The 23,008-nt window shown below is 41.0% G+C and overlaps 2 protein-coding genes across 25 annotated transcripts in view; both read left to right on the top strand.

Moving 5' to 3' along the window:
* LOC139574176 (protocadherin alpha-C2-like) overlaps positions 1-23,008 on the top strand; it is a 305,452-nt gene that overhangs the window by 24,237 nt on the left and 258,207 nt on the right. For 3 of the 24 annotated variants that reach the window (XM_071398473.1, XM_071398449.1, XM_071398492.1), the window contains exon 1: positions 3,193-5,726. The exons of 16 other annotated variants lie outside the window; for them this stretch is intronic. In XM_071398473.1, the coding sequence (XP_071254574.1) occupies positions 3,357-5,726 (2,370 nt within the window). In that variant the 5' untranslated portion in view covers positions 3,193-3,356. Of the gene's footprint in view, positions 1-37; positions 2,550-3,192; positions 5,727-14,255; positions 16,747-23,008 lie in introns of those variants that run through there. 5 more of the 24 variants (XM_071398490.1, XM_071398465.1, XM_071398498.1 and 2 more) reach the window with 4 other exon arrangements.
* On the top strand, positions 17,376-19,917 carry LOC139572243 (protocadherin alpha-3-like). The gene has a single exon (XM_071394891.1). The coding sequence runs from the start codon at positions 17,545-17,547 to the stop codon at positions 19,915-19,917; it is 2,373 nt and encodes a 790-aa protein (XP_071250992.1). The 5' UTR covers positions 17,376-17,544.

Genomic DNA, 23,008 nt, shown 5'->3' with positions numbered 1-23,008 from the left:
AAATCCCTCCCTCTCTTTGTCCTGTTGGCTCATTGAAAATCATATGAATCTAGTGAAACGGGCACTGGCTTTCTGGAACGGAGAATACCATCCACATGAAAGGTTGCTTGGATATGTTTGGTGGATAACCTTGTCATCTTGATTTTTTTCTGGATAAAGCGGACTGTAATGGTTCCAAAATAACAGGACTTGTCAAAATGGTAGACGGACAGAGAAGAGCGGCGCCTCTCCGGGCGATGCTGTTGTTTGTATTTTCGTTGTGCTTTTGCCGTGGAGCTTATTGTCAAATACGCTATTCTATCGCGGAGGAGTCGAAAGAAGGTACTTATGTGGGAGACATAGCAAAGGATTTGGGGTTCAGTGTGGATAAACTGATGGAACGAAGGTTTCGGATTGTATCGGGCTCCAAGGAAGGTTTTTTGCAGATAAACCAAGACAATGGCGTGTTGTATGTGGACAGAACCATCGACAGGGAGGAGCTGTGTGAGAAAATAATTGTGTGCTTGATAAACCTAAAAACCGTGGCCGAGAATCCGTTGGAAATACACTATGTTGAGGTAGAAATAACAGATATTAATGATCATTCTCCTAAATTCCCGGAAAAGGTGAAACATTTGGAAATATCCGAGAGCGTTCTGCTCCAGGGGACGCGCTTTCCTCTGGACGCTGCGCGTGACCCTGATGTTGGAGCGAACAGTCTCCGTAAGTACACTCTCAGTACAAACGAGAACTTTGAGTTAGATGTTAAAACTCGCGGCGAGGATAAAATCCCCTTTTTGATATTGAAAAAGCCGCTAGACAGAGAGCAGAAGTCTGAAATATTGTTAACCTTGACTGCGTATGACGGAGGTAAACCAGAGAGATCTGGCTCTGTCAATATAACCGTAAAAGTTATCGATATGAATGATAATATTCCCGTTTTCGACCGACAGGTGTATACATTAACATTAGATGAAAATGCTCCCTTAGGCACTTCTGTTCTGAGGCTGCACGCCACGGATCTAGATGATGACGCAAACGGACAGGTTATATACACATTTGATAACAGTCTTAAAAACAAAGCGTTCGATTTATTCGAGATAGATGCGGTAACAGGGGAAATTACAATCAAGGGATTAGTAGACTTTGAAGAGCAGAGTGTTTACGAAATTGACGTGCAGGCATCTGACAAGGGCCATGTTACATTGACTGGTCACTGCAGTGTCGTTATCAACGTGAAAGATGTAAATGACAACGCACCTGAGATGGACGTAACGTCTCTGTCAGGTCAAATCCCCGAGGACGCACGACCCGGTACAGCTGTAGCTCTAATCAGTGTGTCTGACATGGACTCTGGTGAAAACGGCTTGGTTATATGTACAATCTCGGACAACATCCCTTTCGAATTAAAACCGTCTTTTCAGAAAAATATGTATTCTTTGATTACTAAAAGTGGATTGGACAGAGAGTCGGAGCCTATGTACACAGTGACTATAACTGCTACGGATAAAGGAGAGCCATCATTGTCTTCCCACAAAACTATCACGGTCCATATCTCAGACGTCAACGACAACAGTCCTGTCTTTTCCCAGAGTCCATATACTTTCTATGTACCAGAAAACAATGCTCCAGGCGAGTCGTTGTTTTCATTGAGTACATCAGATAGAGATCAGGATGCCAACGCTCGTGCGTCTTATCATATTTGGAAAGGCGATGGTGACACTCCTATTGTATCCTACCTAAATATGAATTCTGATGGTAACATTTACGCACTAAAAAGCTTTGACTTTGAAACTACCAAAACGTTCCAATTCCAAGTTGTAGCTACAGACTCTGGAACTCCGTCACAAAGCACCAACGTCACAGTGAACGTGTTCATTCTGGATCAGAACGACAATACTCCAGTGATATTGTATCCAGTCAGCGCTAACGGTTCTGCTGAAGGTGTGGAGGAGATTCCCCGCAATGTGAAGGCAGGCCATTTGGTGACTAAAGTGAGAGCCTATGACGCTGATATCGGATATAACGGCTGGTTATTATTTTCACTGCAGGAAGTTACTGACCACAGTCTCTTTGCTTTGGACCGCTATACGGGACAGATAAGGACACTTCGGTCATTCACAGAGACAGACGAGGCTGAGCATAAACTGGTCATACTGGTAAAAGACAATGGGAACGTTTCACTGTCAGCAACAGCTACTGTGAATATTAATGCTGTGGAGCCCAAAGAGGCTTTTGCTGCTTCTGATGTTAAAAGCGAAGTAAAATACGAAGAGGAGAACAGCGTTACATTTTATTTGATCATTACTTTGGGTTCAGTTTCAACGCTTTTTCTCATCAGCATCATCGTGTTGATTGTAATGCAGTGCTCCAAACCCACAGACTATTCCTCCAAGTATTTACAAGATGCGAATAACGACGGGACACTGTGCCACAGCATCCAGTACAGATCCGGAGACAATCGGTACATGTTAGTTGGACCCAGAATGAGTATAGGTTCTACTATAGTCCCGGGCAGCAATGGAAATACTCTAGTGATACCTGAAAACAGGAGCCGAGCTTCTGGAGAGGTAAGAAGTTAAATACGTTTCTATAATTACTAACAGTTAGCTGGTGCTGTCCCTGAGATTGGAAACTGCCGATAATATTATTTCATGGTGTATAAATGTGTCAGATGATATGTTGTTTAGTAAAAGGGTAAGTATATTGGATGAAACATGATTTCATAACATCGTTTCATCGCAGTAGCTTGCTGGCTCTTTCGCAGCCACATGCTTTCAGTGCTGGTCGCTGTCCACGGCTGTGGTGTTGAAACGTTATTTTGTTCAATGGCTGTTTGTCTGGTGAAGTTCTGCCAACATGTGATGGTGGTGTACATGCACCTCAAGTAGCTATCCTCTTTATTTAAACAAATATTTCTCAATCTTTATTCCTGTCGGGGTGGGCCACTTGTTGAATAGGTCAATAAATGGTGTCCCAGGCTATGCATCATGTTATGTAGAACTTAATCCACACAACTTCTTCAGTAAGGTTTTCTGTTCGATATTTACTGTGACAAAATACCACGAATCATCTTAAATTATAGTGTAATGTGAGGTATAATCACATGGTGTCAGTACACAACTAGAATAACGCTCCTGGTAGACATCCTCTCGTCATACTTTTGAGTCCACCCCCTTGATGGTTTCGTATCTTATTCAGTCGCTGGAGGAGCACAGGCGTGATCTTCATGGGGAGAATACAATCTCAAATGTACATTCTGAAAACACCATTGGATAATGAGCTTTTGTCATGTTTGTTTATGTATTGGATAGACAATTGTCACCAATGAAGGAATAGTGGAAGTGCTGTGGATTATTGTTATTTATCTTGAAAACATGGAACAAAGAGGATGCGGGGCATGGCGGGAGCGACGGCAGTGGGTCGTCTTCTTCGTTGCTTTGATTTTCTTTTGGAGCGGAGCTTCAGCTCAGATAAGATACTCAATCTCTGAAGAGCTTAAGGAAGGAACTGTCGTGGGGAATATAGCTAAGGATTTGGGAGTTGATCTGAGTACCTTGACGGAAAGGGGATTTCGAATCGTATCTGGCTCGACTGATCCCCTTTTCCAGGTAAACCAGAATGACGGCATCTTGTATATGAACCGAAAAATAGACAGAGAGGAAGTGTGTGAACGGAGCAGCGTTTGTTTAATCAATCTGAAAACCGTTCTAGAGAACCCGCTGGAGATCCATTATGTCGCGGTGGAGGTGTTAGATGTGAACGACCATTCTCCCAGCTTTCCCGAGACAGAGAAACGGTTGGAGATTTCAGAATCTGCGTTACCGGGAGCGCGATTTCAGCTGCCAGCTGCGCGCGACTGGGATGGTGGCCAATTCTCTGTTCAACAATATAAATTCAGTCATAGTGAACATTTCCGTGTTGAGGTCAAAGACCGAGGTAAAGATGGTAAGATGCCGTTTCTGATTTTACAAAAGCAACTAGATAGAGAAATAGTAAAGAGCCACAAGCTCCTCCTCACTGCCATTGATGGTGGAAATCCCCCGAGATCTGGAACTATTGAAATAACTGTCGAGGTATTAGATGTTAATGACAACACACCTCTATTCACTAAAGATGTGTACTCTGTAATGTTAAATGAAAACTCGCCCGTAGGCACAACTGTTATTCAGGTCAACGCCACTGATTTAGATGACGGTGTCAACGGACATGTAATATACTTATTCGGTAATGACGTGAATAGCAAAATACAGAAACTTTTTGATTTAGATGCCGAAACTGGTAAAATAACGGTTCGAGGTCAAATCGATTTTGAGATACAAGATAGCTATGAGATTGACATAAAAGCGTCCGATCAAGGAGTTGCTCCACTAACAACAGACAAAAGTGTGATCATAAAGATAGTTGATGTTAACGACAATGAACCCGAGATAGAGGTGACATCCTTTTCCAACGCCATTCCCGAGGATTGTAGACCCGGAACTACTGTCGCATTAATCAGTGTTAATGATATGGACTCTGGTCTCAATGGGAAAGTGATCTGCTCTATAAATGGCGAGGACGTCCCTTTTAAACTAATGCCGTCTTTACAGGACAACATATATTCTGTAGTCACCAAGTCACCACTGGATAGAGAGAAACAGGCTCAATATGACGTTATAATTTTAGCTAAAGACGCAGGCCAGCCTTCCTTGTCATCTGTAAAGACTATCAGCGTTGTTGTATCAGATGTGAATGATAACAGTCCAGAGTTTTCACTGAGTCCCTATAATTTCTATGTCATTGAGAATAACGACCCAGGAGGCTCAGTATTTTCAGTGAGTGCCTCAGATCGCGACATAAATGAAAACGCACTGATTTCATATCATATTCCGAGAGGCAGCGACGATGAGAACAAATGGGCATATTTTCTTAATATTAATTCTGAAAATGGGAACATATTGGCTCTAAAAAGCTTTGACTTTGAAACTTTAAAAACGTTCCATTTCCAAGTTGTAGCTACAGACTCTGGAACTCCGTCACAAAGCAGAAACGTCACAATTAACGTGTTCATTCTGGATCAAAACGACAACGCTCCAGTGATCTTGTATCCAGTCAGCGCTAACGGTTCTGCTGAAGGTGTGGAGGAGATTCCCCGCAATGTGAACGCAGGCCATTTGGTGACTAAAGTGAGAGCCTATGACGGTGATATAGGATATAACGGCTGGTTATTATTTTCGCTGCAGGAAGTTACTGACCACAGTCTCTTTGCTTTGGACCGCTATACAGGACAGATAAGGACACTTCGGTCATTCACAGAGACAGACGAGGCTGAGCATAAACTGGTCATACTAGTAAAAGACAATGGGAACGTTTCACTGTCAGCAACAGCTACTGTGATTATCAACGTCGTGGAGCCCAAAGAGGCTTTTGCTGCTTCTGATGTTATAAGTTCAGTAAAAGATGACGAGGACGAGAACAGCGTTACATTTTATTTGATAATTACTTTGGGTTCAGTTTCAACGCTTTTTCTCATCAGTATCATCGTGTTGATTGTAATGCAGTGCTCCAAACCCACAGACTATTCCTCCAAGTATTTACAAGATGCGAATAACGACGGGACACTGTGCCACAGCATCCAGTACAGATCCGGAGACAATCGGTACATGTTAGTTGGACCCAGAATGAGTATAGGTTCTACTATTGTCCCGGGCAGCAATGGTAATACTCTAGTTCTTCCCGAACACAGGATGAGAGCTTCTGGAGAGGTGAGGAGATTGCCAAGTTATTATTCAAGTTACACATCGTGTATTGTCCTCATAAACTACGTAGCCTGTAATGTACAGTGCATACATTCATTGTCTCAATACAAGCATATGAACGTGGGTATTTTGGAACTTGCTTTGCTATTTAGGGGTTTGTTCAGGTGTGTTCGTTTTAGTTCTGTTATCCACAACAGTTTGAAAGGAATTGTATTGCATTCGTTTTTTTGTAGTTCTCTAAGTGTCCTTTTAATACCACCAATTTGTTACAGAATATGATGTGTGGGGCATCCTAAATCAATTGAAGTGTAACTCAAAGTTGCGTCGCCTTAGAGTTGTGTGTTTCTGCAATGCAGAGTAATGCACTCGTGATGTGTCGCTGTCCATTTGCGTGGTGCAGAAGCGCTGTTGCTTTGCGGCTCATCAAAAGAAAATACAACAGAAACTATGCAATGTGCTTTATTTTATATTTTTGTCAATCTCTATCAGTTGCTGGTAGATACCATCAGCCTCTATTAGCCTACACAAAAACCCTACACTCAATTTAAATGAATGATTGTTTGTCTCTGCATGTTTATGCCTTAACTGTTACTGATGCCGGAGTAGCCAATGTGCTGTGCACCACCATACAATGTGTGGTAGAATCGCACGGTGTCAGTGCTTTAACTAGAATTATGCACTTGAAAGAAATCTCCACATCATACCTTTGATTCCTCCCCTTGGTTGGTTTGTAATTTCGCTTCTAGCAGACAACAGTCGTGAGCTGTGAGGAGAGATTTAGAACATAATTGAATGCAACTAAAATGTTTTTTGTTTTTTTAAATAATGAGCAGTGATCATGTTTGAGCATGTAATGGGTAAGAGTCGTTGATAATAGAGTCGTAATGTTGGCGTGCTGTGGATTTTTTGTTGGATAAAGATTATACTACAGTCGCGGGCAGCAATGGGAACACTCTAGCACTCACATTGCTGCCCGAACACATTAGCAGAGCTTCTGGAGAGGTAAGAACCATACGTTTTGTAACTGCTTAGCACTTGCATAGTTTATTGTCCTGTTCGGTTTGTAAATCCCGTCTGAACTGCATTTTATTTGAGAAGGTCTAATATGTTGTTTTGGACGGAGTGTGGTTGTGGCACTTACAACCCTACTCCTCTCACAGGTGGCATTAACAACCGAGGTAAAGTTGGTTTTATATTCACACATTCGGACATTCAACAGACATTCACCAGACATTCATCAGACATTCACCAGACATTCACCAGACATTCATCAGACATTCACCAGACATTCACCAGACATTCACCAGACATTCACCAGACATTCATCAGACATTCATCAGACATTCACCAGACATTCATCAGACATTCAACAGACATTCGCCAAAAGCCATTTAAAATGGTAAAAATCAATAACTAATTCATTGATTGTCACAGAAACATAAAAATAGATATGGTTTACTCTATAAATGTCTAGCATTTACAACCTTTGTTTTTAATAAAATATCCAGTTTTGATTTGATGGAGATACATACAATCTAAAATATGCCATTAAAAGCGGTATAAATCAATAACTAATTCACTGTTTGTCACAGAGGCCTCAAACTAGGTATGATTTATTCTATAAATGTCTAACATACTTTTCTAACCTTTGTTTTGAGTAAAAATCCTAGTTTTGATAGAAATACATAAAATCTATAAGATGCCATTAAAAGCGGTATAAATCAATAACTAATTCACCGTTTGTCACAGAAACTTCAAACTAGGTATGATTTATTATATAAAGGTCTAGCATACTTTTACAACCTTTGTTTTGAGGAAAAATTCCAGTTTTGACTTGATAGAAATAAAATCATAAAATCTATAAAGACTGCCATTACTGTAATGTTTGATATTAGAACATTGATGTCTGATACCTTTTTTTTCAACACATACGTTTTTTGCAAATGTATGCCTTTTTTACTATGAGATTTATATTACCTGAATACTCAACGATGATTAACACCTCAGTTATGTGTGCTTCTGTCAGGGTTGTGGTCAAATGCATATCATTTCAAGTCAATTTAGCAATTGAACAAAAATCCAATTCAATTTGAAAATGTTTCCGAATTGCAAAAGCATGTAACAGAATTTGGGTATTCCAGAACTGTAATTTACATGTAAATAAACATAACCCTGTTTAATGTTTTTAATACTGCAGATAGAATGCTCTGTGGGCCAGAGATGGTACCAATCAGCTTGTCTGGGGATGACAAAGAAGGACTTGAACAAAGCCAAAATAGAAAATGATTGGAAGGGGCCTCTTTGCTGTTAAATAAGAGAGGTATAAATAAATGACTGTTGTGCCTTGTAACTACTTTAAAATGTGGAACTGTTGCACTAAAAATGCAAACATTGATTTGGCATACACTTTAAGATTGTAAACATTGTCTAACTTCAAATAGAACAAATTGCACTTGAAATGAACATTTCTTTAAAGTTATTGCAAATAAATGCATATTTTTACTTTTTTCTGCGACAATCACTGAATTAGTTATTGATTTCTTCATCTTTGAATGCAATATTTGAGATTTTATGTATTTCTATCAAATCAAAACTGGAATTTCTGCTCAAAGCAAAAGTTGTAAAAGTATACCAGACATTTATAGAATAAATCATACCTAGTTTGATGTTTCTGTCATAATCAGCTTAAACGTTTTTGATTTATATAGCTTTAAAATGCATCTTATAGATGTTACATATTTCTATCAAATCAAAACTGGAATTTTTCCTAAAAAAAAGATTGTAAAAGTATGCTAGACATTTATAGAATAAATCATACCTAGTTTGATGTTTCTGTGACAAACGGTGAATTAGTTATTGATTTATACGGCTTTAAATGGCATCTTACATATTTTATGTATTTATATCAAGTCAAAACTGGGATTTGTCCTCAAAACAAAGGTTTTGAAAGTATGCTAGATATTTATAGAATAAATCATACCTAGTTTGATATTTCTGTGACAAACGGTGAATTAGTTATTGATTTATACCGCTTTAATTGGCATTTTATAGATTTTATGTATTTCTATCAAGTCAAAACTGGAATTTCTACTCAAAACAAAGGTTTTAAAAGTATGCTAGACATTTATATAATAAATCATATCTAGTTTGATGATTCTGTGACAAACGGTGAATTAGTGATTGATTTTACATTTTTAAATGGCTTTTCGCGAATGTCTGTTGAATGTCTGTTGAATGTCCGAATGTGTGAATATAAAACCAACTTTACCTTGGTGCATTCACAACTCTACTCCTATCATAGGGTAACTCATTGAAATCAGCGGCTCATCGCTGCTTTTGTAAGTGATCGCTGTCCATAACAGTGGTGCTGAAACCAGGGGCGAAAATCTGATATCAACCTTGGAGGGGACAATTACATAAAATTTTCTCAAGAGCAATTCCTGAGGGGGACACCAAAAGTAGTGCTGTAACACATAGCATACGTTGTTATATGTTAAATGTATATTGAGGAACCATAATTCCTACAACTGGATAATTGATAGGTACAGTAGTTAACTGAAGGGTTTTCCCAACTTGTTCAAATGTTTAAATCATTATTCTACTACTAATAATAGTTATAGCAGTGCTCCTTACCAGTCCAGTATGTATGCAGGTATTCGTACTTACAACCAGCAATATCAAGAAAGGTCAGTAGGTGACAATGGTACTGTACACTGTATGGGTGTAGTTTTCATAAATACAATGAACATGGTGTGATCACATCTAAAATAATCTCCATTGAGAACCATCACAAAGTTGGTCTCCGTATTGAATTGACCTTTTAATTTGACTTTTTCTGATACATTTATATAGTCATTAAATATGTGCACCTGGCCTGAGTCTACTACAATATCTTTGCAAGAACAAAAAGCTTAAAATAAGTACAGTTCTAAAAGCAAAATAACTACTTCAATGAAAACCCCAAATAAATCAAACAAAATATCCTTCAGTCAGTGTCTCAACTCTTCAAACAGCAGCTATGGACAAGTATGTCGCACAAAGTATGCAATTTTAAATAAAATAACATGAAATAAATAATTTGTAAGTGTACTGAAAACTACTAAACAAAAGAACAAATATCAATTACACCAGGGGTTCTCAAACAGGGGTCCATGGACTAATTGCAAGGGGTCCGTGAAATAAAAAAGTGTAATGAATGTAGTCAGTACCACAAGGTTTCCAGTAAGTTTACATATAATATAGAGGGGGTGGAGGTCCCTGAGGACCGCTCAAAACCTTGCCTGCCTTGCCTAAAAATATGCAGGGGTTCCAGTACCCCAAAAAGGTTGAGAACCACTGCTATACACACTACTGAACAAAAGAACCGAGCATATGTTTGCGGGTTTCCTCAACAACACATCAGTTGCCACTTTCGCAATGCCCTCGCCTGTTGTCTCCGACACCCTGTATAGCCCAATAAACTCCTTGTGAGGGACATGGTCATGGTCAACATAACGCAGACAGACATTCTCCTGTTCAGCACCAGAGACATCTTGAGTACCATCAACAATTAATGAAAATTGTACAATCGGAAGAGACCTAATCTCAGCTGCAATGCCTCGAATGACTATTGGCCATGATGTTCAGAATTGCATTCTGTGCTTTGGGGCCTGTGTACATTGTGGTACGCTCTGTTAACCACTTCAGTAAAATGGGATCATCCTCTTCTGCCCTAAGTTTCAAAATCTGGTATAAATTCCCACTGTCATCCGTGTGGCCTCTAAAGGCTTGTCCCTGTCTTACTACATGCCGCACCGAACTAACAATCTTCATCAAGCAATGCCTTGCGTCCTCCTGCTGTTTACCCCACGCGCTGGATAACTGGACACTGATTGGATTTAGCTGGTGTGCTGTTACAATTACAAAGTGGCGGTGGGTTTGGCAGTTTTGATGTGCTGTGAATTTTTCAATGGCTTTTCTCCAGTTCCTAAATCCTGCACTAATGAAGGAAGCATCTGCTCTTTGGCCAAAAGATGGCTGGCTTGAAAACCCTTGGCTACAGTGAAAACAACACTCCTTTTATTGATGGATTATAATGTAGCCAGGGGAAATCGCGAAACCATCTCTCTTGAAACGTCAACACACTGTTGGCAAGAGTTTGCGGTTCTATAAATTGTGGGTGTGGCTGATATGGTTTTGTGCCATCACTGTGGTAACTGGACAATGCTGTGCCACTGTCCCCTATACTGGTGCTGCTGGCAACAAGGGTGACACTTGGTCCTGCCGTGGCTGTGACACTGTCCTCTGAAGTCTCTCTCCCTGGCTCTTTCCCTTTCACCACCCTAACTGACTCACAGTCTGTCTCCTAGAAAATAAATAAGGTGTTTGCCGTACTCCTAACTACCGGTACCCAAAACTACACAATTAATCACAACAGCAATACCATTGCCGTAAACAAATCTTAGTTTAGTCACCAGTTTAAGTTGAGAGTGGGGGTATCCATGGCATTTTCCAATTATGTCCCTATTTTACAAGTCAAAAAAATTGAGAACCTTTCATAATGTTGCCAAACAAAGACTCAACAAACTTACCTGAGACTCCCTGTCTGCCAATCTGTCCCTGCATATCTGTCCCCAGCTCTGCTGTCTGTGTGCCATCTGTTGCCTGCTCTGCCTAATGACATCATTGTGAAACATTTCCATTAGCATTTCACTTCTTTCTTATGAACATTTTATCAACTAGTCTTTGAGATATTAGGATACTAGAGTTCTTACTATGCGTTTTGGTGTACTGACAAATACTCTGATGTCCGTCTTCTACCTGGCCTAGCTGCACATTTTTCTACCTGGCTGGCTGGCCTAGCTGCACACACACACATTTACACAACACATGCTGCAACCTTTTGTAATTTTAATAGTTTGTTTCATATTGGCTGGCTTCCAACAATAGCTGAATTTGTAAAGCTAGCGAGCACCAATTCCGTTTCTGTGTGTTTGCTATAATCTTTGCTACCTGGTTAAATAAAGGTGAAATAAAATAAAATAAAAAAAGTTCACTAGCGACAATTTATCTTTTGCAACGAGACCATTATATACAGTGGGGAGAACAAGTATTTGATACACTGACAATTTTGCAGGTTTTCCTACTTACAAAGCATGTAGAGGTCTGTAATTTTTATCATAGGTACACTTCAACTGTGAGAGAAGGAATCTAAAACAAAAATCCAGAAAATCACATTGTATGATTTTTAAGTAATTAATTTGCATTTTATTGCATGACATAAGTATTTGATACATCAGAAAAGCAGAACTGAATATTTGGTACAGAAACCTTAGTTTGCAATTACAGAGATCATACGTTTCCTGTAGTTCTTGACCAGGTTTGCACACACTGCAGCAGGGATTTTGGCCCACTCCTCCATACAGACCTTCTCCAGATCCTTCAGGTTTCGGGGCTGTCGCTGGGCAATACGGACTTTCGGCTCCCTCCAAAGATTTTCTATTGGGTTCAGGTCTGGAGACTGGCTAGGCCACTCCAGGACCTTGAGATGCTTCTTACGGAGCCACTCCTTAGTTGCCCTGGCTGTGTGTTTCGGGTCGTTGTCATGCTGGAAGACCCAGCCACGACCCATCTTCAATGCTCTTACTGAGGGAAGGAGGTTGTTGGTCAAGATCTCGCGATACATGGCCCCATCCATCCTCCCCTCAATACGGTGCAGTCGTCCTGTCCCCTTTGCAGAAAAGCATCCCCAAAGAATGATGTTTCCACCTCCATGCTTCACGGTTGGGATGGTGTTCTTGGGGTTGTACTCATCCTTCTATTCCTCCAAACACGGCGAGTGGAGTTTAGAGCAAAAAGCTCTATTTTTGTCTCATCAGACCACATGACCTTCTCCCATTCCTCCTCTGGATCATCCAGATGGTCATTGGCAAACTTCAGACGGGCCTGGACATGCGCTGGCTTGAGCAGGGGGACCTTGCGTGCGCTGCAGGATTTTAATCCATGACGGCGTAGTGTGTTACTAATGGTTTTCTTTGAGACTGTGGTCCCAGCTCTCTTCAGGTCATTGACCAGGTCCTGCCGTGTAGTTCTGGGCTGATCCCTCACATTCCTCATGATCATTGATGCCCCACGAGGTGAGATCTTGCATGGAGCCCCAGACCGAGGGTGATTGACCGTCATCTTGAACTTCTTCCATTTTCTAATAATTGTGCCAACAGTTGTTGCCTTCTCACCAAGCTGCTTGGCTATTGTCCTGTAGCCCATCCCAGCCTTGTACAGGTCTACAATTTATCCCTGATGTCCTTACACAGCTCTCTGGTCTTGGCCATTGTGGAGAGGTTGGAGTCTGTTTGATTGAGTGTGTGGACAGGTGTCTTTTATACAGGTAACGAGTTCAAACAGGTGCAGTTAATACAGGTAATGAGTGGAGAACAGGAGGGCTTCTTAAAGAAAAACTAACAGGTCTGTGAGAGCCGGAATTCTTACTGGTTGGTAGGTGATCAAATACTTATGTCATGCAATAAAATGCAAATTAATTACTTAAAAATCATACAATGTGATTTTCTGGATTTTTGTTTTAGATTCCGTCTCTCACAGTTGAAGTGTACCTATGATAAAAATGACAGACCTCTACATGCTTTGTAAGTAGGAAAACCTGCAAAATCGGCAGTGTATCAAATACTTGTTCTCCCCACTGTATATTTAAGACAATGGTAGAAGAGAGTGTAGTTCTGTTCTGTTCAGTTTGGACTTCAGTTTATCGCTAACCTTATCACAGGGACGTCGAAACACTACAGCTGCATGCTGATCTTGGAATAAACTGACAATAGCAAAGATTCCATCTTTGACGACGCCACATAAATGAAATAGGTACTAGCTAGTGTAATAAATGATGTTTTTTATGTGACTTTAACCCATAGCTACAATGCTGACATAATGCCTGTTTGCTTTAGTTTGCGCGCTAGCTCTGCAAATTCAGCTAGTGTGTGAACCCTGCCAACATAAAAATAAATAAATAACATTGCTATGGACCTGCTGTGGATTGACTGGATTAAACCTCACGTCAGTTACGTACATATCCCTTTCGGACAGTAGATACGAACCCTCTATTACCTTGCCAGCTAAAGAACTGGCAGTGGATCAAACCATTGTGAGGCAAAGGGCGGGGGGGGGTCGCAATCTTTTGAAACTTAAAAACGCGCTATTAAGTGTCAATAATCAGCACAAGTGCTTTCATTGCGTATTATTAATATTATTGAAATTACATAGTTATGTTTACAGTGATATATTGGGGGGGACAAATCATATTTTTCCCAAGATGGGGGGGTCGTGTCCCCCCCGCCCCCCCTGGGATTTCCGCCTATGGCTGAAACACCATACAGTTCAAAGTGCTGTTTGACATGTCACATGTTTATGTTTTAGTTTGAGTACTTGCGCGTGGTGATGTTGCGCGCATGGTGTCGCTGCTCTTCAGTGTTAGAAACACGTACTTTGTTTAAATCCCTCCCTCTCTTTGTCCTGTTGGCTCATTGAAAATCATATGAATCTAGTGAAACGGGCACTGGCTTTCTGGAACGGAGAATACCATCCACATGAAAGGTTGCTTGGATATGTTTGGTGGATAACCTTGTCATCTTGATTTTTTCTGGATAAAGCGGACTGTAATGGTTCCAAAATAACAGGACTTGTCAAAATGGTAGACGGACAGAGAAGAGCGGCGCCTCTCCAGGCTATGCTGTTGTTTGTATTTTCGTTGTGCTTTTGCCGTGGAGCTTATTGTCAAATACGCTATTCTATCGCGGAGGAGTCGAAAGAAGGTACTTATGTGGGAGACATAGCAAAGGATTTGGGGTTCAGTGTGGATAAACTGACGGAACGAAGGTTTCGGATTGTATCGGGCTCCAAGGAAGGTTTTTTGCAGATAAACCAAGACAATGGCGTGTTGTATGTGAACAGAAACATTGACAGGGAGGAGCTGTGTGAGAAAAACAGTGTGTGTTTACTCAATCTAAAAACCATAGCAGAAAATCCAATGGAAATACATTATGTTGAGGTAGAAATTACAGACATAAATGATCATTCTCCTAATTTCCCGGAAAAGGTAAAGCTCTTGGAAATAGCAGAGAATCTTGTATCGCAGGGAACGCGCTTTCCTCTGGACGCTGCGCGTGACCCTGATGTTGGAGTGAATAGTCTCCGTAAGTACACTCTCAGTCCTAACGATCACTTCGAGTTAGATGTTAAAACTCGCGGAGAGGATAAAATCCCTTTTTTGATATTGAAAAAGCCGCTAGACCGAGAGCAGAAGTCTGAAATGATGTTAGTTTTGACTGCGTTTGACGGAGGTAAGCCAGTGAGATCTGGCACAGTCAATATTACAATAACTGTTATTGACGTTAATGACAACGCACCAGTCTTTGAACGACAGGTGTATACATTAACTTTAGATGAAAATCCTCCCTTAGGTACCTCTGTTCTGAGGCTGCACGCCACGGATCTAGATGATGGCGCAAACGGACAGGTTATATACACATTTGATAACAGTCTCAAGAACAAAGCGTTCGATTTATTCGAGATAGATGCGGTTACAGGGGAAATTACAATCAGGGGGTTAGTAGACTTTGAAGAGCAGAGTGTTTACGAAATTGACGTGCAGGCATCTGACAAGGGCCATGTTACATTGACTGGTCACTGCAGTGTCGTTATCAACGTGAAAGATATAAATGACAACGCACCTGAGATGGACGTAACGTCTCTGTCAGGTCAAATCCCCGAGGACGCACGACCCGGTACAGCTGTAGCTCTAATCAGTGTGTCTGACATGGACTCTGGTGAAAACGGCTTGGTTATATGTACAATCTCGGACAACATCCCTTTCGAATTAAAACCGTCTTTTCAGAAAAATATGTATTCTTTGATTACTAAAAGTGGATTGGACAGAGAGTCGGAGCCTATGTACACAGTGACTATAACTGCTACGGATAAAGGAGAGCCATCATTGTCTTCCCACAAAACTATCACGGTCCATATCTCAGACGTCAACGACAACAGTCCTGTCTTTCCCCAGAGTCCATATACTTTCTATGTACCAGAAAACAATGCTCCAGGCGAGTCGTTGTTTTCATTGAGTACATCAGATAGAGATCAGGATGACAACGCTCGTGCGTCTTATCATATTTGGAAAGGCGATGGTGACACTCCTATTGTATCCTACCTAAATATGAATTCTGATGGTAACATTTACGCGCTAAAACGTTTTGACTTTGAAACTACCAAAACGTTCCAATTCCAAGTTGTAGCTACAGACTCTGGAACTCCGTCACTAAGCAGTAACGTCACAGTGAACGTGTTCATTCTGGATCAGAACGACAACGCTCCAGTGATCTTGTATCCAGTCAGCGGTAACAGTTCCGCTGAAGGTGTGGAGGAGATTCCCCGCAATGTGAACGCAGGCCATTTGGTGACTAAAGTAAGAGCCTATGACGCTGATATCGGATATAACGGCTGGTTATTATTTTCACTGCAGGAAGTTACTGACCACAGTCTCTTTGCTTTGGACCGCTATACAGGACAGATAAGGACACTTCGGTCATTCACAGAGACAGACGAGGCTGAGCATAAACTGGTCCTACTTGTAAAAGACAATGGGAACGTTTCACTGTCAGCAACAGCTACTGTTATTATCAAGGTTGTGGAGCCCAAAGAGGCTTTTGCAGCTTCTGATGTTAAAAGTTCAGTAAAAGACGAGGAGGAGAACAGCGTTACATTTTATTTGATCATTACTTTGGGGTCAGTTTCAACGCTTTTTCTCATCAGTATCGTCGTGTTGATTGTAATGCAGTGCTCCAAACCCACAGACTATTCCTCCAAGTATTTACAAGATACGAATAACGACGGGACACTGTGCCACAGCATCCAGTACAGATCCGGAGACAAACGGTACATGTTAGTTGGACCCAGAATGAGTATAGGTTCTACTATTGTCCCGGGCAGCAATGGAAATACTCTAGTGATACCCGAACACAGGAGGAGAGCTTCTGGAGAGGTAAGAAGTTAAATACGTTTCTAAACACTAACCGTTTGCTTATATTTTGCTTGAGCTTGGAAATTGCCTATATTATTATTTTATAGTGTATACATGTGTCAAAAATTATAGTAAAAGGGTTAGCCTATTGGATGAAACATGATCTCATAAAATCGCTAATCGAAGTGGCTTTCCAGCTCATTCACAGCCACACTCTTGCAATGCTTGTCCCTGTCCACGGCTGTGGTGCTGAAAGGCTATTTATTACAATGCGCTGTTTGTCAGGTGAATGTTTGCCAACATGTGATGGTGGTGTACATGCACGTCAAGTAGCTATCCTCTTTATTTATAAAAATATTGCTTAATCTTTATTCCTGTCGGGGTGGGCCACTTGTTGAATACGTCAGTAAATGGTGTCCCAGGCTATGCATCCTGGTATGTAGAACTTAATCCACACAACTTCTTCAGTACGGTTTTCTGTTCGATATTTACTGTGACAAAATACTACGAATAATTTTAAACTATAGTGCAATGTGAGGTATAATCACATGGTGTCAGTACACAACTAGAATAACGCTCCTGGTAGACATCCTCTCGTCATACTTTTGAGTCCACCCCCTTGCTGGTTTCGTAGGTTATTCAGTCGCTGGATGAGCACAGTCATGAGCTTCGTGGGGAGAATACAATCTCAAATTAACATTCTGAAAACACTATTGGATAATGAGCTTTTGTCATGTTTGTTTATATAATGAATAGTCAATTGTCACCAATGAAGGAATAGTGGAAGTGCTGTGGATTATTGTTATTTATCTTGAAAACATGGAACAAAGAGGATGCGGGGCATGGCGGGAGCGACGGCAATGGGTTGTGTTCATGGTTGCTTTGGTTCTCTTTTGGAGCGGGACTTCAGCTCAGATAAGATACTCCATCTCTGAAGAGCTCATGGAAGGAACTGTCGTGGGGGATATAGTTAAGGATTTGGGAATAGATCTGAGCACATTGAAGGATAGGGGATTTCGAATCGTGTCTGGCTCGACCGAGTCCCTTTTCCAGGTAAACCAGAATGACGGCATATTGTATGTGAACCGAAAAATAGACCGAGAGGAGGTGTGTGAACGGAGCAGCGTGTGTTTGATCAACCTGAAAACCGTTCTAGAGAACCCGCTGGAGATCCATTATGTCGCGGTGGAGGTGTTAGATGTGAACGACCATTCTCCCAGCTTTCCCGAGACAGAGAAAAGGTTAGAGATGTCAGAATCTGCGTTGCAGGGGACGCGATTTCAGCTGCACGCTGCAGACGACCCAGACAGTGGCCAATATTCAGTTCAACAATATAAACTCAGTCAGAATGATCATTTCCGTTTGGAAGTTAAAGATAGAGGTGATGACCGCAAAACACCTATTTTGGTTTTACAAAAAACACTGGATAGGGAGGCTTTAAAAAGCCATAAGCTAATTCTCACAGCCCTTGACGGTGGGAAACCTCCTAGGTCTGGAGAAATTAGAATAACTGTAGACGTGTCAGATGTTAACGATAACGCCCCAGTCTTTACAAAGGACGTATACTCAGTATTGCTGAATGAAAACGCTCCTTTAGGCACGACCGTGATACAGGTTAATGCCACTGATTTGGACGAGGGTTCTAATGGTGAAGTCATCTATTCTTTTGCCAATGACGTGCAAGGGAAGGTGCGGAAACGTTTCGACTTAAACCCGAAAACTGGTGAAATAATTGTAACAGGAGTTATAGATTATGAAGAAATTAAAATATATGAAATTGATATTCAGGCATCAGACAAGGGCACAGCTGCATTGACAACTGAAAAAAGTGTTATAATCAAAATAGTTGACGTTAATGACAATGCACCTGAGATAGAGGTGACATCATTTGCTAACGCAATCCCCGAAGATTCTAGACCCGGAACTACTGTAGCACTAATCAATGTTAATGACTTGGACTCTGGTCTCAATGGAAAAGTTCTGTCTTCTATAAGTGAGGGCGTTCCGTTCACTCTAACGCCGTCTTTACAGGACAACATGTACTCTGTAGTCACCAAGTCACCACTGGATAGAGAGAAACAGTCTGAATATGATCTAACAATAGTAGCCAAAGACGCAGGGGAACCGTCCTTGTCATCTGTAAAGACTGTCAGCGTTGTTGTATCAGATGTGAATGATAACAGTCCAGAGTTTTCACTGAGTCCTTATGCTTTCTATGTCACTGAGAATAACATCCCCGGCGCCTCAGTATTTTCCGTGAGTGCCTCAGATCCTGACTTAAATGAAAACGCTCTTATTTCATATCATATTATCAGAAACGGTGGCGAAATTAACAAATTGTTATCTTTTCTAAACATAAATCCTGAAAATGGGAACGTATTTGCGCAAAAAAGCTTTGACTTTGAAACTTTAAAAACGTTCCAATTCCAAGTTGTAGCTACAGACTCTGGAACTCCGTCACAATGCAGCAACGTCACAATAAACGTGTTCATTCTCGATCAGAACGACAACGCTCCAGTGATCTTGTATCCAGTCAGCGCTAACAGTTCCGCTGAAGGTGTGGAGGAGATTCCCCGCAATGTGAACGCAGGCCGTTTGGTGACTAAAGTGAGAGCCTATGACGCTGATATAGGATATAACGGCTGGTTATTATTTTCGCTGCAGGAAGTTACTGACCACAGTCTCTTTGCTTTGGACCGCTATACTGGACAGATACGGACACTACGGTCATTCACAGAGACAGACGAGGCTGAGCATAAACTGGTCATACTGGTAAAAGACAATGGGAACGTTTCACTGTCAGCAACAGCTACTGTGATTATCAAGGTTGTGGAGCCCAAAGAGGCTTTTGCAGCTTCTGATGTTAAAAGTTCAGTAAAAGACGAGGAGGAGAACAGCGTTACATTTTATTTGATCATTACTTTGGGGTCAGTTTCAACGTTTTTTCTCATCAGTATCATCGTGTTGATTGTAATGCAGTGCTCCAAACCCACAGACTATTCCTCCAAGTATTTACAAGATGTGAATAACGACGGGACACTGTGCCACAGCATCCAGTACAGATCCGGAGACAAACGGTACATGTTAGTTGGACCCAGAATGAGTATAGGTTCTACTATAGTCCCGGGAAGCAATGGGAATACTCTAGTGCTACCTGAACACAGAAGAGCTTCTGGAGAGGTAAGGAGTTAAATACGATTCTAAATATTAACCGTTTGCTGCTGCTCTCACTGAGCTTGGAAATTCTATATGTTATTATTTCATAGTGTATATATGTGTCAAATGACTCATTGTGGTCACTAAAGATCCCATGGCTCTTACGTAAGAGTACTAACCCCGGTGTGGCGGCTAAACTTCCAATATGGCCCTTATACCATAATGGTCACCTAATCATCCCCAGCTTCCAATTGGCTTATTCATCCTTCCTCCTCTCCCCTGTAAGTATTCCCCAGGCCGTTGCTGTCAATGAGAATGTGTTCTCAGTCAACTTACTTGGTAAAATAAACATATATATATTTTTATGGCAACATGATATCATAGGAACACGTCATCCTGGAACGTTTTTTAATTAACATGTAAATGTCAGAGCAGCTGACATTTTTGTCAGTACATTGCAGTCAATGGGAACAGATGAGTGTCACAGGGTTTTATGTTTTTCTCAGTACATTGCAGTCAATGGGAAAAGATTAGTCTCACAGCGTTTATGTTTTTCTCAATACTTTGCAGTCAATGGGAAAATATGAGGTTCACAGGGTTGATGTTTATTTCATTACATCTCAACTGCAAGATCATTGTGTACAATTGAGGTAAACAATGCTTTTGGGTTGATTGACTTGAAATTTCATATGCTGGGTCATGACAGTCCCCCGGTCACAAATATGCACAATTTGGGAAGATTAAACCTTTTTAACCTTTCAAAACCTTCACGCCGAATTAAGTCACTTTCTTATGTCTTATTGACATACGATTAAATTGGTTGAGGCTTATCTTTTCCCATTGACTGCTATGTGTTGACATAAGCTTCAACCCTGTGACACTCATCTTTTCACATTGATTGCAAAGTATTGACATAAACGTCAAGCCTGTGACACTCATCTTTCCCATTGACTGCAATGCATTAGCATAAACGTCAACCCTGTGTCATAATTTTCTATTGAATGTCAACCCTGTGACACTCATCTTTTCCCATTGACTGCAATTAATTGAGAAAACATCAACCATGTGGCACTCACCTTTTCCCATTGACTGCAATATATTGAGAGAAAAATCTACCCTGTGACACTCATCTTTTCCCATTGACTGCAATGTATTAGCATGAACGTCAACCCTGTGGCATCTTTTTCTACTGAATGTCAACCCTGTGAGAATCATCTTTTCCATTGACTGCAATGAAAAAGAAAAACATAAACCCTGGGACACTCATATTTTCCAATTGATGGCAATGTACTGAGAAAAACAAATCCTGGGACACTCATATTTTCCAATTGACGGCAATGTACTGATAAAAACATAAATCCTGGGACACTCATCTTTTCCAATTGACAGCAATGTACTCAGAAAAATATCAACCTTGTGACACATCTTTTCCCATTGACTGCAATGTATTGAGCAAAACTTCAGCTGCCCTGACAGTTTACCTTTTTGTAAAAACGTGCCAGGATTATGTTTTCAGGCTGATAGTGGGCTGCAAATGTTATGTTGTCGATTAAGAGGGTTGTCCTAGAGCCATATATAGAGAGAGTTAGGCCAATACGATTGAACGTTCCGAGAGCGCCACTTTCTCCTCCATAGATGCGGTAAAGGAGTCTATGGAATGCAGACCTTTCCATTGACCAGATTGGCGCACATTCAACAAATCTGATCTAACAAAGTAGATATTCCTCAAATCCATCATGATTGATGTATTGTAACAGGCCCACAATGTGGTTACTTAAGTCTGATAGGGATATATTTGGCTGTTTTCACTGCACAACATTTATAAGTTGTCCCTTTTCAGGTTTAGAAGAAGTGACTGCTAAATGCTAACTACTGTTTGTATAAGTTGGTGAGCATGGCAATTCCCCAAACGTTTTCATTATAAGGACACAGGACAAGACCCAAATGCAGACGCAGGAGAAAGATGGTTAGAGTCTCTGATATTTATTAATAGACAAGGGGCCGGCAAGAGGCAGGTCGAGGACAGGCAGAAGTTTGTAAACTAGGTCAGAGTCAGATGGGTACAGGACGGCAGGCAGGCTCAAGGGCAGGGCAGGCAGAATGGTATGGCAGGCGGGCTCAGGGTCAGGGCAGGCAGAAAAGGTCGGAACTGGGAGGACTAGAAAACAGGGACTAGAAAAACAGGAGTACGGAAAAACACGCAGGTAGGCTTGACGAGACAAGACGAACTGGCATCAGACAAACAGAAACCACCAGCATAAAAAGACAGGGGATAATGGGAACAAATGGGAGACACCTGGTGGGGGGTGGAGACAAGCACAAGACAGGTGAAACAGATCAGGGTGTGACGTCCGTGGCAATTCCATTGTTTTGGTCGAGTTCGATTGACCTCTTTACAACATCGATAACGTCGCTAAGTGATAATTGACACCTCCGCGCTGTGCTGTTTATTTCTGATAGTTTTCAAAACCTATGAAGATGTCTACTGAAAGCAGATATGCAATTTGTTGACATTACAACGCAGTAAAAACTTGGATACACATTATCCCAAATGCTAATGTAAAAAAACATCTGTTGAATTCGCTGCATTGTTTTGCGTGTTTACAGCGGGTCATTGTTACATCACCAACATTTTAAGAATAAAGTTCTGTATGGGCGCTAATATGGTGGCCGTTCTAAAAAGCTGGCCTAACTCTCTATATATACACTACCGGTCAAAAGTTTAAGAACACCTTCTCATTCAAGGGTTTTTCTTTATTTTTTAAATTATTTTCTATACTGTAGAATAATAGTGAAGACACCAAACTATGAAAAAACACATAAGGAATCATGTAGTAACCAAACAAGTGTTAAACAAATCAAAATATATTTAACATTTTAGATTCTTCAAAGTAGCCACCCTCTGCCTTGATGACAGCTTTGCACACTCTTGGAATTCTCTCAACCAGCCTCACCTGGAATGCTTTTACAACAGTCTTGAAGGAGTTCCCACATATGCTGAGCACTTGTTGGCTTCTTTTCCTTCACTCTGTGGTCCAACTCATCCCAAACCATCTCAATTGGGTTGAGGTCGGGTGATTTTGGAGGCCAGGTCATCTGATGCAGCACTCCATCATTCTCATTCTTG

Source organism: Salvelinus alpinus, chromosome 4 (genome assembly GCF_045679555.1).
Source record: "Salvelinus alpinus chromosome 4, SLU_Salpinus.1, whole genome shotgun sequence".
NCBI classification, from domain to species: domain Eukaryota; kingdom Metazoa; phylum Chordata; class Actinopteri; order Salmoniformes; family Salmonidae; genus Salvelinus; species Salvelinus alpinus.
Note: the sequence above shows the minus strand (reverse complement) of the source record. Positions and strands in the feature narration are given on the sequence as shown.

Bases quoted from the DNA above. Each gene is read 5' to 3' on its own strand.
- LOC139572243 (XM_071394891.1), top strand. From the start codon at position 17,545: ATGGAACAAAGAGGATGCGGGGCATGGCGGGAGCGACGGCAATGGGTT.